This window comes from Eptatretus burgeri, chromosome 2, assembly GCF_056783735.1.
Source record: "Eptatretus burgeri isolate ZD-2024b chromosome 2, Ebu_testis_v1, whole genome shotgun sequence".
Lineage (NCBI taxonomy): Eukaryota > Metazoa > Chordata > Myxini > Myxiniformes > Myxinidae > Eptatretus > Eptatretus burgeri.
The window spans coordinates 145,484,582-145,498,014 of record NC_140962.1 but is presented as its reverse complement, the minus strand read 5'-3'; the positions used below and the strand labels follow the sequence as shown (position 1 = coordinate 145,498,014).

The 13,433-nt window shown below is 44.4% G+C and overlaps 1 protein-coding gene across 4 annotated transcripts in view; it reads left to right on the top strand.

Moving 5' to 3' along the window:
• Nucleotides 1–2,184: 2,184 nt before the first annotated feature.
• LOC147033431 (uncharacterized) overlaps nucleotides 2,185–13,433 on the top strand; it is a 319,898-nt gene continuing 308,649 nt past the window's right edge. For 2 of the 4 annotated variants that reach the window (XM_085871637.1, XM_085871638.1), the window contains exons 1-2: nucleotides 2,185–2,823; nucleotides 3,241–3,307. In XM_085871637.1, the coding sequence (XP_085727763.1) occupies nucleotides 2,413–2,823; nucleotides 3,241–3,307 (478 nt within the window). In that variant the 5' untranslated portion in view covers nucleotides 2,185–2,412. Of the gene's footprint in view, nucleotides 2,824–3,240; nucleotides 3,308–3,769; nucleotides 3,931–4,253; nucleotides 7,468–13,433 lie in introns of those variants that run through there. The other 2 variants (XM_085871636.1, XM_085871635.1) reach the window with 2 other exon arrangements.

Genomic DNA, 13,433 nt, shown 5'->3' with positions numbered 1-13,433 from the left:
GACAAGCAATGTCTTTATTTCTTGCAGATTTCGATGTCGCCACAAACATGAACAGAAAGAAAAGGGAAAGAAAGAGCAGCCGTTGTTCAAGGAGCCTCAACAAAAGGAAGTTATGCAGATGCAGGACTTCAATGGTGAACAAGAAGTCTGTGAAAGGGAAAACGATGTACGTATACATGAACGAGAGGTTTGTCAAAGTGAAGAAGAAAAGCAGAGAAGAGATCCAGAAGAGGTGTACCAGAAAAAACAAGAAGGACGTCGGCGAAGAAGGAAAGAAAACCGAAAGAGAAAAGCACAAAAGCAAAGAGAGGAAAAGCAGAGGAAGATAGATGAAGAATTAAAACAGAAGGGGGGGGGGGGAAATGAAAAGAAATGAACATGAAGAACAAAAGAAAAGTGATGAAGAGAAAAGCAAAAGAGAGGAAGATGCTTTCATGCGGAAAGAGGAAGTGGAGATGAATCAAACAAAAGAAGAGAGGGCAACGGATCAGGAACATGAAAATCATTTTGAGAAATTTGGTGAGACCAAAGCGGAAGAACAAGAAAGTGTCATAGTCGAGGAGAAAGAAGAAAGTGTTGTTGTCGAGGACAATGACGAAGGTGTTGTTGTCGAGAACAAAGACGAAAGTATTGTTGTCGAGGACAAAGACGAAAGTATTGTTGTCGAGGACAAAGACGAAAGTGTTGTTGTCGAGGACAAAGAAGAAAGTGTTGTTGTCGAGGACAAAGACGAAAGTATTGTTGTCGAGGACAAAGACGAAAGTATTGTTGTCGAGGACAAAGACGAAAGTGTTGTTGTCGAGGACAAAGAAGAAAGTGTTGTTGTCGAGGACAAAGACGAAAGTATTGTTGTCGATGACAAAGACGAAAGTGTTGTTGTCGAGGACAAAGACGAAAGTGTTGATGTCGAGGACAAAGACGAAAGTGTTGTTGTTGAGGACAAAGACGAAAGTATTGTTGTCGAGGACAAAGATGAAAGTGTTGTTGTCGAAGACAAAGATGAAAGTGTTGTCGTGGAGGAGAATGAAGAAAGTGTTGTTTTTGTCAAGAAAGAAATTGGCGTTGTTGAGGAGAAAGACGAAAGTGTCGTTGGCGAGATGAAAGAAGAAAGTGTTTCTGTAGAGGAGGAACAAGGGAAAATAGAAGAGCAAAGGAAAAGTGATGAAGAGCAGAGCAACAAAAAACTGGAAGAAGTGAACCCCAAAAAGCAAAACGCATGCTGGCAAAGAAGGAAAACAAAGCGAAAGAAAAAGTACAAAAGCAAAGAGATGAATCGCAGAGAAAGATGGATGAAAAAGGAAAAGAGGAGGAGGGGAAAATGAAAAGAAATCAATAGGAAGAACAAAGGAAAAGTTATGAAGAAAAAAGCGAAAGAGAGGAAGAAGCTTTCATGCAGAAATAGGAAGTGGAGATGAATCAAACAAAAGAAGAGAGGGCAATGGATCAGGAACACGAAAATCATTTTGAGAAATTTTGTGAGACCAAAGTGGAAGAACAAGAAAGTCTCTTCATTGAGGACAAAGACGAAAGCGTCTTCATTGAGGAGAAAGAAGAAAGTGTCCTCATTGAGGAGAAAGAAGAAAGTGTCCTCATTGAGGTGAAAGAAGAAAGTGGCCTCATTGAGGAGAAAGAAGAAAGTGTCCCCATTGAGGTGAAAGAAGAAAGTGTCCTCATTGAGGAGAAAGAAGAAAGTGTCCCCATTGAGGTGAAAGAAGAATGTGTCCTCATTGAGGAGAAAGAAGAAAGTGTCCTCATTGAGGAGAAAGAAAAAAGTGTCTTCATTGAGGTGAAAGAAGAAAGTGTCTTCATTGAGGAAAAAGAAGAAAGTGTCTTCATTGAGGAGAAAGAAGAAAGTGTCCTCATTGAGGAGAAAGAAGAAAGTGTCCTCATTGAGGTGAAAGAAGAAAGTGGCCTCATTGAGGAGAAAGAAGAAAGTGTCCTCATTGAGGAGAAAGAAGAAAGTGTCCTCATTGAGGATAAAGATTAAAGTGTCCTCATTGAGGTGAAAGAAGAAAGTGTCCTCATTGAGGAGAAAGAAGAAAGTGTCTTCATTGAGGTGAAAGACAAAAGTGTCTTCATTGAGGTGAAAGAAGAAAGTGTCTTCATTGAGGAAAAAGAAGAAAGTGTCCTCATTGAGGTGAAAGAAGAAAGTGACTTCATTGAGGAAAAAGAAGAAAGTGTCCTCATTGAGGAGAAAGACGAAAGTGTCTTTATTGAGGAGAAAGAAGAAAGTGTTTCTCTAATGGAGGAACAAAATGTGCAAAAGATTGGCGGTTGTAAACTGCATCGACAGCAAGAACGGGATCAGAATTCCCATGAGTGGTGGGAGAATTGGAAAGAGAAGCAATGGCTGAAGCAGCAAGAAGAACAGCAGCAGCTGAAAAATAAGGAAAGGCTCTTCATCAAAAACAAATGAAGAAGCAGAGGCAAGCAGCAAAGAAAAATGCTTTAGTTGAACAGAAACCCCACAGTGTTGGCACCATACATCAGCAGCAACAGAAGCCTCACTCTGATGACTGGCTGCAGCAGCCACAACAAACACAGTACGATGTTGAGGGGTTCCACCAGGAACAGAAGGCTCGCTGTGATGACTGGCTGCAGCAGCCACAACAAACACAGTATGATGTTGAGGGGTTCCACCAGGAACAGAAGACTCGCTGTGATGACTGGTTGCCTCAACAGAAACAGCAACATCGTCAACAACAGAAACAGCATGTTGAGTGGTTCCAGCAGGAACAGAGGCCTCACTGTGAGCACGCGTTGCAGCAGCAGCAGAAGCAGCAAGGTGTTGAGGGGTCGCATCATGTGCAGGAAATTAAACAGGTAAGCACTCTTCTGTGCTCTGGAACAGTTGGGGTGAACATTCTGGGTGCAAACACAGCCAACCTCAAGATCTCGACATTAAGACATTTTTGCACTTCATCTTCTTTGACATTGCTTTTAATGTTTCCTTCAACGAAAAATATCCTTAATTGTGGAGATAATTGTAATTATAATGTTGGTGGGAAAGGTAACTTATAGGCATGTAAAAAAGTATTCATGCAGAAGATCATTGCTGTGGAGGATAAAAAACAGGAACTGTAACTCCCTCTGATTGGATTATATCACCAAATTCACCTTTTCATCGATTACCTGTTCCATCGCTGCATTTCCTTCTGTGCCCTTTCCTGAACGAGTTATCAAACTGATGAAGACAACAATTCATTTAATCTTTCATTTTTCGGTTGTTCTTTTTCAAAGGGTCCTCAGAAGCGGTGCGGATTCTCTCCTGCTCCCCCTCACTTCAAGCCACGATATCGGTTGGAACGTAAGTTTCCAAGATCCTTACTTTACATAACAAATGATTCCAAACTTTGTCTAAACTACAAGGTCTTCACCTGCACCGGGTCCCTTATTTTCTGCGCGTCAGAAGTGATGAGAACAGATTAATGTTTTGCTGCACTCATAGCCAGATAAGCACCAAACAAATCTACGGATTGGTGGAAGTCCGACATGACTATTGAAGTATCAATGCAGAAGTCATTGTGGACACCTGGATGATCATTAATATATATTGTTTGGAAAACCAAATTTTGACAATCCCATTTTCAATCAGCTTGGAGTGACTCGAGCTGACTTCCATGAAACATTTCATCATGGTTCATGAAGAGGGAGAGAGAGAGAAATCCATTCCAGGATTGTGGTGAATGACAGGATAATGAGAATGATTGAGATGATGATGACAGTCCTGTTGAGTGTTGATGACATCCTTCTGTTGATGTGTGTGCAGAGGAAGACGTCATAGTAATGGCCGCTGGGGAAGAAGATGCACTTTTTGGCAGTGAATCCATAATTTCCAATTTTAAGTGCTCCAGGAATATGAGACGTAATATCAAACTATTACAATGGCCAATCCAAGTTTTTAATAAAAAACAGTCTCCAGAACTACAGGTATGGTGAACACTTGAAAAACTTTATTTATAACTTGACACACTTTTTGAGACCAAGATTTTCAATCTGTCACTTCCTTTTCATGACAAGAACTTAATAATGTTGAGTGAAGAGATTTTAATAATTCAAGTGCATACATGTGGTAGGTGAGGTCTCTCCCTGATCTGTACAATCAATGCCAATCATGTCTGTCTGTCACACATGAAGGGATCTTCAGCCATTGACCCTGTATTTGCTGCCGCTACCATCATGCGTGACTTCGTTACTGTACAAACACATTCACAAACCAACGTTATTTTTCACTTTTTCCTCCTTCCTTTTAGCTGCTGCCAACGTCTGGATCAACGTTGAATATTCTTCCAAAACATCTCTGACCACAATCTTCTCTCGACCTCATCAACTCAAATATATCTTCAATCGTAAATCCCCTTCATTTTTTCAAACATATTTCACTACGACCAGCTTATCAAGCTCACCTGAAGATTCAACTAGAAGGACTTCAAACACTGCACGAAATGAGATTTACTGTTATACTTATTTAAAATTGCTTTCCTCATTGCTGTGCCGAAGGGCAGGATCCTTTCCATGTTTCTCAACCTTGGTTTTTCATTTCACTCCAACATCTAAACCTCCCCTCTTCAGGACTTCAAAAAATCCAGAGCAGAAGAAAGTCCCCAATATCAAGAAGCAAGATGAAAAGTAAAAACAGCAGCAATGACTGCATTCTTCCCTCCCATTCTGGCGATCTCCCCAGACATCGTGTTCTACTTCAGTCGGTTGTCCATACAATCTGTTTCGGGAGGACATAGTTCAAGCCTATGAAACCTTTGTCGCTCCTGTGTGAAGCGGGACCATCGCCGTAAAATATAAAACACACAGGAAATGGCGCTTTGTGTTGAGGCACGGCGGTGATGGTCATGTTTAACCCTCGACCAGTCAAAGATCCCCGGGGGGTTATATGTCACACACAGCAAGATCAACTTTGGTCTTATTTGTTCTTAGCTTGTCGAAACGAGTCTTATTTTCTCTGTCCCACTTGACTATCACGCTCTCTCTCTCTCTCTCTCTCTCTCTCTCTCTCTCTCTCTCTCTCTCTCTCTCTCTCTCTCTCTCTCTCTCTCTCGCTCGCTCTCTCGCTCTCTCTCTCTCTCTCTCTCTCTCTCTCTCTCTCTCTCTCTCTCTCTCTCTCTCTCTCTCTCTCTCTCTCTCTCTCTCTTTCTCTCTCTCTCTCTCTCTCTCTCTCTCTCTTTCTCTTTCTCTTTCTCTTTCTCTTTCTCTTTCTCTTTCTCTTTCTCTTTCTCTTTCTCTTTCTCTTTCTCTTTCTCTTTCTCTTTCTCTTTCTCTTTCTCTTTCTCTTTCTCTTTCTCTTTCTCTTTCTCCCTCCCACACTCTCTTTCCCACCCCTCTCACTCTCCCCTCCTTCCTTGCTCCCCTCCCCCTTCCTTGCCCCCCCCTCCTCTCCCTTCTCCCCCATCTCTTTCCTTCCCCACCATCCCCCTTATTATTCCTGTCTGTGAAGCGACGGGTGGTGCTTGCTATTCCTTAAATAAAATGGCTATGTATTCGAAAAATTCAGAAATGTTGGTTACAATACCAGGTTATACACAATTCAACGTCCCAATTAGAATTTGATTTGTAAAGAACGGTGTATAGTTCATCTGAGAATAGAACCTTGGGATATGATATGAATAAGTTCGGGTATATTTTGTTATTTTCAATAAACCGACAACATCGACAAGAATCTATAAGTCTCAAAAGGGAGAATAGTATCCACTTGGTGAGGATAATGAGGAATCAGCAAATAAATTAATTTTACGTGAATAAAATCAACAATAGTTTTGCCATAGAATATACATATGATGAAGAAACAAAGAGCAGGATTCTTCATTGTAAGTGAGGGGAAAAAAACCCCTCATTTGCAAAGAGGAAGATGTGGAGTTATTTCCTGTCATCATATTGTTGCGGTTCTGCAAAACCACATGTCTCTTAGGCAATGGCACCCAACATAGTCATCCCCAGGCAGTTATTTCGTTAGACTTCATCCAGTCAGACCTTCCCCTCATGTCGAAGGGGTGAACAGGGTGAAGTGCGTTGCGTGGGTCTTATAGCTCAGTCTAATATTATATCTCTCTCTTCCATTCAATCCTGATTTCCATTTCAAGCCTTTCCTTTTATCCATGATACAAATCAAGCAGGCAAGCAAACACACATGATAAGAATAACAGCATCCAGTCAGCCGCCTGTGAAAGAATCACAACGAGGACACACGCCGGCACGCACATGGCGTGCCCTTTCATTCAAATCTGCGTGCCAATTTACAATGGCGTCTCACCTTGCTCAACCTTCACTCACCAAAAACTCACGACCTTGACCACCGACATCTCCTGCACACCGGAAAAATCATCTCGCACCTCTGCATCGATACAATTTGCCACCAAACAGAGGCATGCTGCACGGCCCAGGCCACTCGGACCACATGAGTTATTGGCATTCACGGGGACAGGCCAAGCGCGTTGGCAGCGCCGGTCACGTCTCGCCATAGTTAACCTGGGGGCGGGACCAGCACAACCATCGTCCAGTCGCTAAAACACGGCAAGGATGGGCGGCGCGGGATGAGGGTCACGGGATGGGGGGCGGGGGGGTCCTGGAGTTTGGTGCGGGACTCCGGGTCGTCACCCCGCCCTTCGCCGGGGTTTATAAAAGGCGGATCGTGAAGCCATCTGCTCTCTTTTCTTTTTTTTTGCCTGCCTGCTTCACCTTGGTCTGTTTGCCTTGCCCTCTCCTTGCCTCTCTGCTCCACACTCTCTTCACTGCTCCTCGTGTGCTGTCGCTGCATCTACACTCGGGGTTGGTGTGTGATAGACGTCCTTCTGGGACCAGTGAGGAGCACACGTTTCCGCGAGACCCGGCAAAGTGATTAAGCAAGGGATAATGTGCCGACACGAGGTGGGATCGCTCAAGCGGAGTGTCCCACAGAGGTACATGCTGCACTCACAGACCGATGCATGACTTGGCTAGGAATCTTTGACCTTCCGCATCTTCTCTCCTCTCTCTCTTTCCACCCCTCTATCTCGTCCCCTTTGGATGCACCAAGGAGCATCCCACTGAATCAAAATCACAGTTTCCTATGGTACGACACTATACCCCCCATATTGCACCACACCACACCTCCCACTCCCACACCTTAGACACAAGTATTTCTCCCTCCTACCTCCCCCAAAGCATCCTGGTTTGCGTTGGTCGGCCGACCGTGCCAGGTATTGTGAGGCCGTTAGTCCTCATCTGCTCTCTTTCCTTCTGGCTATCTAATCTTCCTCGGGGTTGTGTGTTTGTGTGTGTGTATGTGATGGCGCCCGTCGTAGCATAAGTTAAGATTGTGGACGATAAAACAGGATGAGTCTGCTCTGTATTTGCTTTTGGAAATTGCTTGACTTTTTGTTGCAGCCCACAAATTCCTTGCTATCTCTGCTGTACATAATAATAAACCCCATTCACTGTGCCACATACCTTTCCTCTCTTGAGTGTAAATAAATGCTTGTGTAGAAATGTTCCCAGCTCTTTTTCATCTTTTCCTTCATTGGTCTAGCATCGTCCATGTTCTAGCCAAGCCAGGACGTTATCCCCCAACGATCTGTTTTCCTAGCCGGTACGTCCTTGGGCAGTTACGCTCGGCTGCATTTGATCCGGTAAGGTGATCCAGTTTGAACAACCGAACAACCAGTTTGATCCAGCGTACCGAGGGCGTGTCCCCCAGTAATTAAATCACGTGACCATTAGGTAACCGGTATTCATTAGACGGATGACCCTAAGTCACGTGGTTGATTTATTGGCGTTCACGGTCGATTATCTACCCGTGCGCCATGGAGTTATCCATGTGTGATGGCCTGCGATTCCAGAGATTCTGTTGGGAACCCGACGTAGCTTCCTCCCCCACCCCCCCCCCCTCGTGGTCGGCAAAAATGAGTGCCAACTTGCTGTTGTCTTATGTCAGAGTGGCAACCCATCCAGGGTAGTACCCAATAGCCAAGGAGACTGCTTAGGCAGCACCAACGCTCTGCACATAGTATGGTCCCAATTGGTTGGATGAATTGGTAAACAAACTGATGGACATGCAATTTTCATACGGTATGATGTGAATTAAATAAACATTAAAATTGGCTTGGTTGTGAAAAACCTGCATCTGTAATTAATTATTCAGGAGGCCGCTGGGGAAATTCCTTGGCTATTTATCATAAACACTTCCACTTTAAAGAAGTTATGTACACGTACATTTTAAACTTATATAAAATGTAGATGTATACTTTTGTGCATTCATCCTCACCTCTGAGTTTATGTACATTTTAAAACTGAACAAGGTACGTTTTCATGACGACAATCGTCATGATTAATATTTTAAGTCTTTAATGAAAAAAATTGTCCTTTTGTCAGTGTTTTCTCTGTACTGTATGCTGTCGAGATGTCCAGGGGTGTGTTCAGTTACCAAGCAGCGAGCTAGCGCTTGCCAAGACAGCCGTTCCTTATCAATGATTTCTCATGGAGTGCTTGCTTGAGTGCTTAAGCCACTTGGTGAGCACTCTGCAAGAAACTTGAATCTGAACACAAGCAACTGAGAGAGGGAGGGGAAGGTGTGGGATAGGGTGGGAGTCCAGAGGAACTGTGGTTGGAGGAGGAATGGGTGTTGTGGGAGGAGCCAGGGAAGGGGTAGGGGAGTCTGGAGGGACTAAGGTGGGGTGGGAAGAAGAAAGGGTGGGAGGAGGAAAGGGTGGGGTGGGAGGAGGCAGCGGAAGAGGTGGGTGGGAGGAGGCAGGGGAAGAGTTGTGGTGGGAGTCCGGAGGGACAAGGACAGAAGGAGGAACCTGGTGTTGGCTGGCATCGCCGGGTACCCTTGCTCGTACTAATAAGAATAATACAAATGATTTCAAAAGGGTACCTGTTGGTCCCCTAATTATAAAAATTATTACTTTGTCTTCTCCATAGTCTCATTATGAAGCTTTGTTGAAAATTGGATGACAAAAATCAAATGGTAAAAAAGTTACAGCCTGGACAGGCACAAAAGTCACTGCATAAGTTGCATAACCCCGTCTTCCGCTGTTTGTAGGATGGGCTAAATGTCCTCTTAATAACGAACGAAAAGTTATGAGTACAGATAACATGTATACGTAAAACAAAGAACCAAAATCAATGATCTAACTCTGAGCCCCACCGTGTTTGGAAATCATGTCCGTCATCACCACATCGGAGGCTGCATGTTTGTTCATGTTGCATTGTGGGTCAATTCACCAAAATAAAAGGAAAAACAATTTATTTTTGATATATTTTGGAGATTAGAAACCAATAGACAACCAGTATAACAAACCAGAGATATAAATTTAATTAGTTTACATTTAACACACACTGAGGCGATACCGGGAACTAACTCGGTTGATCATTACATGAGTGATCTGCTTATTTGAATACCTCATGATCAAGGGAACTTTTTTGCATTTTCTTTTCACGGCATTCCCATGTCGCAAAATGCAAAGATATCGCTTTCTTTTTGCTTGAGGATTCAGTGGGAAGGAGTTATAAGAAAATCAATAACCATTTTGTAACGGCCACGGGTACCGAGTGTATTCCGAGGGGGTTAATCCCCAACTCTCCTTGGAAGAGCCGGACCTGGGGCCACCAATCACAATTAACTTTGTGGTTCAGTGGGTTGCTTTACAACCACGAATGCCAATCAGTTAACCATGAGTTCCAGTGTCCACCATCTAATTTGCTGTTTAACTAGAGGTCATGTGGCTTCCTGAACAGGGAACACGCCCTCGGCAATGCACCAATCTTATCATGATTAGATCTTAATTCGGGCGGCTGAGCGTTTACTGCTGGTGTGTGCCGACTCTGACAGGTCAATAAGTTTGTTCATTACCTCCCAGTCTATCTAGGTTCAGCCAATGCTGGATCAATGGAAGGAAAGGACAAGCACGGATAGGTTGAAATGTCAGCAAGGAATTTATAAATAAGGAAAAAAAATACACTGAAGAACTTTTTATTTCTTTGTGCTGAAAAGAGGTGAATTCAAATCAATCAAAATGATCTCAAACAAAGAGAATTAAACAGGAATTGATAGAAAAAAACGGACAAAGAGCAGATACTTATCACTCTGCCTTACTTAACAATTAAACACGAGACAAGGGTACCCAGCAGATCATTCAGGGGGGAGAGGAATCCGTCTCCCTCTCCCTCTCCCGTCTCGTCTCGAAAAGAATTCTGTCTCGGCTTACCAAGGCAGAAGTCCTGCATCCAATAAAATGTCCCAAAATGTGTGAGCATGCCTTGGTCAGCTGCCAGCACCCTGCTTCGCCGTGCACCCACCCACAAACATGCTCGAACACCAATAAACGTCACGTAGTCACCCCCATGAGCCAGGGACGTCAAGAATCAGGTATGCCAAGAGCAGGTCCGGAGCAGAAGGAGCAGGAACGGTCCAACTGTCAACCACCGTCAGGAGCCACAACCAACCGACAGCTGCAAGGAGCTGTAAGGTGCTCTGAGGAACTGTGAGGCACTGCGAGTCACTATGAGAAGCTGTAAGGCGCTAAGGTGCTGTAAAAGCACTGTGAGGGTGTCACCAGAGATCAAGGCTGCAAGGCCGTCACCAACTGTCACAAACTAAACTGTCGTCAGCTCACCGACCATCTGACTGGAACTGACTGCAGCTGAACATAGCCGTCACCCAGCTGTCACAAACTGTCACAAAACTGTCAGAGCTTTAAGAAGCCACAACCAGCTGTCACCAACTCTCACAAAAACGGTCCTCTTGTCCTTTTTATAGCCATGCAGTCTGGCCGGAGCCTCAAGCAGACTTCATCCAAATCTGCCTTGCCTACTGGCGCATCGTTGCACATCACCAACCACCAATCTCGTGACCATTCCTTCCTTACCAGAGCGAGATGCAACCCCCAAATCAGCACAGGCCTGGCTTACAATGCCATGTTTGTGGTGCTGGACGAATGGCAGAAAGCAGCCATTTGCCAGAATTACCGAGCGAAAATGTGAAGCGCTCATAAAAGGTCAACAACAACTATCCACAGAGCTGCCAAACGGGGCATCAAACGTTGATGGAAAAAGGTGGGCATCAATGTCAGTGAAAGAGGTGGGTGTCGAATGTCGATGGAAAATATGTGGGTGTGGTAAATGATCCACAGCCTTATTTCACCATCAGAATAACTGCTCAGGAAAAGCCCGTGGTGTACTCAATCAAATGTCCTGTAAGTCCAGGGTGTAAATTAATTGTCCACCTCCAAGCCATTGTGTCCTGATGGAAAGGGGGTAGAGGAGCCTCCGTTGGGCTAATGGCTCTCTCACATGCATGAATGTGTCTGTCGTAAAGGGAAAAAGGCCATCCCATAAAAAAGGGAATCTATTTTATACCCTTCTCGACGCATCAAAGTTAGAATCCCACCTGACATGGAGATGGGTCTATCCTGGATATGAATTGAGCGCAATAACTGCCTGAGGACCCAAATGCTTATTTGCATTAGTCAGATCCGATTCTGAAATCCATAACAATATATATATATATATATATATATATATATATATATATATATATATATGTACACACACACACACACACACACACACAACATTACCAAAAGTATGCGGACACCCTTTCTAATTTGTGGATTCGGCTATTTCAGCCACACCCATTGCTGACAGGTGTATAAGATCGAGCACACAGCCATGCAATCTCTGGAGATAAACATTGGCAGTGGAATGGGCCATACTGAAGAGGTCAGTGACTTATTCAACGTGGCACCGTCACAGGTTGCCACCTTTCCAACAAGTCAGTTCATTCAATTTCTGCCCTGTTAGAGCTGCCCCGGTCAACTGCAGTGCTGTCATTGTAAAGTTTGAACAAGGCATACCTAGGGCGTGTCCCCCGGTAATTAAATCAAGTGACCATTAGGTAACCGGTATTCATTTGACGGATGACCCTAAGTCACATGGTTGAGTTATTGGCGTTCACGGTCGATTATAATATACCCGTGCGTCATGGAGTTATCCATGTGTGATGGCCTGCGATTCTGGAGATTCTGTTGGGAACCCGAGGTAGCTTCCCCCCCCCCCCCTCGTGGTCGGCAAAAATGAGTGCCAACTTGCTGTTATCCTATGTTGGAGTGGCAACCCATCCAGGATTGTACCCAATAGCCAAGGAGACTGCTTAGGCAGCACCAACGCTGGAGCACCGTTTAGGAGCAACAACAGCTCAGCCGCAAAGTGGTGGGCCACACAAGCTCACAGAACAGGACTGCTGAGTGCTGAAGCACGTAGCATGGAAAAATTGTCTGTCATCAGTTGCAACACTCACTACCATGACCAAACTGACTCTGGAAGCAACATCAGTGCAAACAATGTTCAGTGAGAACTTTATGAAATGGGTTTTCATGGCCGAGCAGCCACACACAAAGTTTCGTGGAGGAGGAATAATGGTCGGGGGCTGTTTTCCATTGTTCATGCTCAGCCCCTTAATTTCATTGAAGGAAAATCTTTATGCTACAACATACAATGACATTCTACACGATTCTGTGCTTCCAACTTTATGGCAACAGTTTGGGGAAGGCCCTTTCCCCTTTCAGCATGACAATGCCCCTGTGCACAAAGCGAGGTCAATAATGAAATGGTTTGTTGAGATCAGTGTTGAAGAACTTGACTGGCCTGCACAGTGTCCTGACCTCAACCCCATCAAATACTTTTGGGATGAATTGGGACGCTGATTGCGAGCTAGACCGAATCGCCCAACATCAGTGCTCGACAACACCATTGCTCATGTGGCTGAATGGAAGCAAATCCACGCAGCAATGTTCCAACATCTCTTGAAAAGCCTTCCCAGAAGAGTGGAGGCAGTTATAGCAGCAAAGAAGGGAACAACTCATATTTATGCGCATGATTTTGGAATGAGATGTTGGTCGAGCAAGCGTCCAGATACTTTTGGCCATGGAGTGCATCTTGTACTAATAAAAGTGTGTGTGTGTGTGTGTGTGTGTGTGTGTGTGTGTGTGTGTGTGTTGGTTTTTATGTCCATCTGTGGGTTTCAGAAGGTGTAACGGATGCCTCCCAGGTCTCGAAGTATCCACCGTCATGTGTGTGTTTGTGTGTTTGTCATTGATTGGTTTCTACATATGTGGATTTCAGAATGTGGAACGGAGTCCTCCCAGGGTGGACTCAAAGTATACAACTTAATTTCGGTGAGGGGTCACGATCTACAGACCAAGCTGTGAAGTTTTCTGTTCTCAAAGTTTCATGCTGCGGGCTCTCTTCAGGATCGTTACTGAGCCCAGGACGGCTTCCAACTGTTGTTTGTTTGTTGTGATTTTCCCAGAGATGGTTTTTAATTTCTCTGTGATGTTCTTCTTCATCATTCCCATGAGGTTCTTCATCATCACTGGCACAACTTTGGCATTCTTCAGCTTCCTGGATCTTCTCACTTCATGCTTGAGGTCTTGGTATTTGGTCATTTT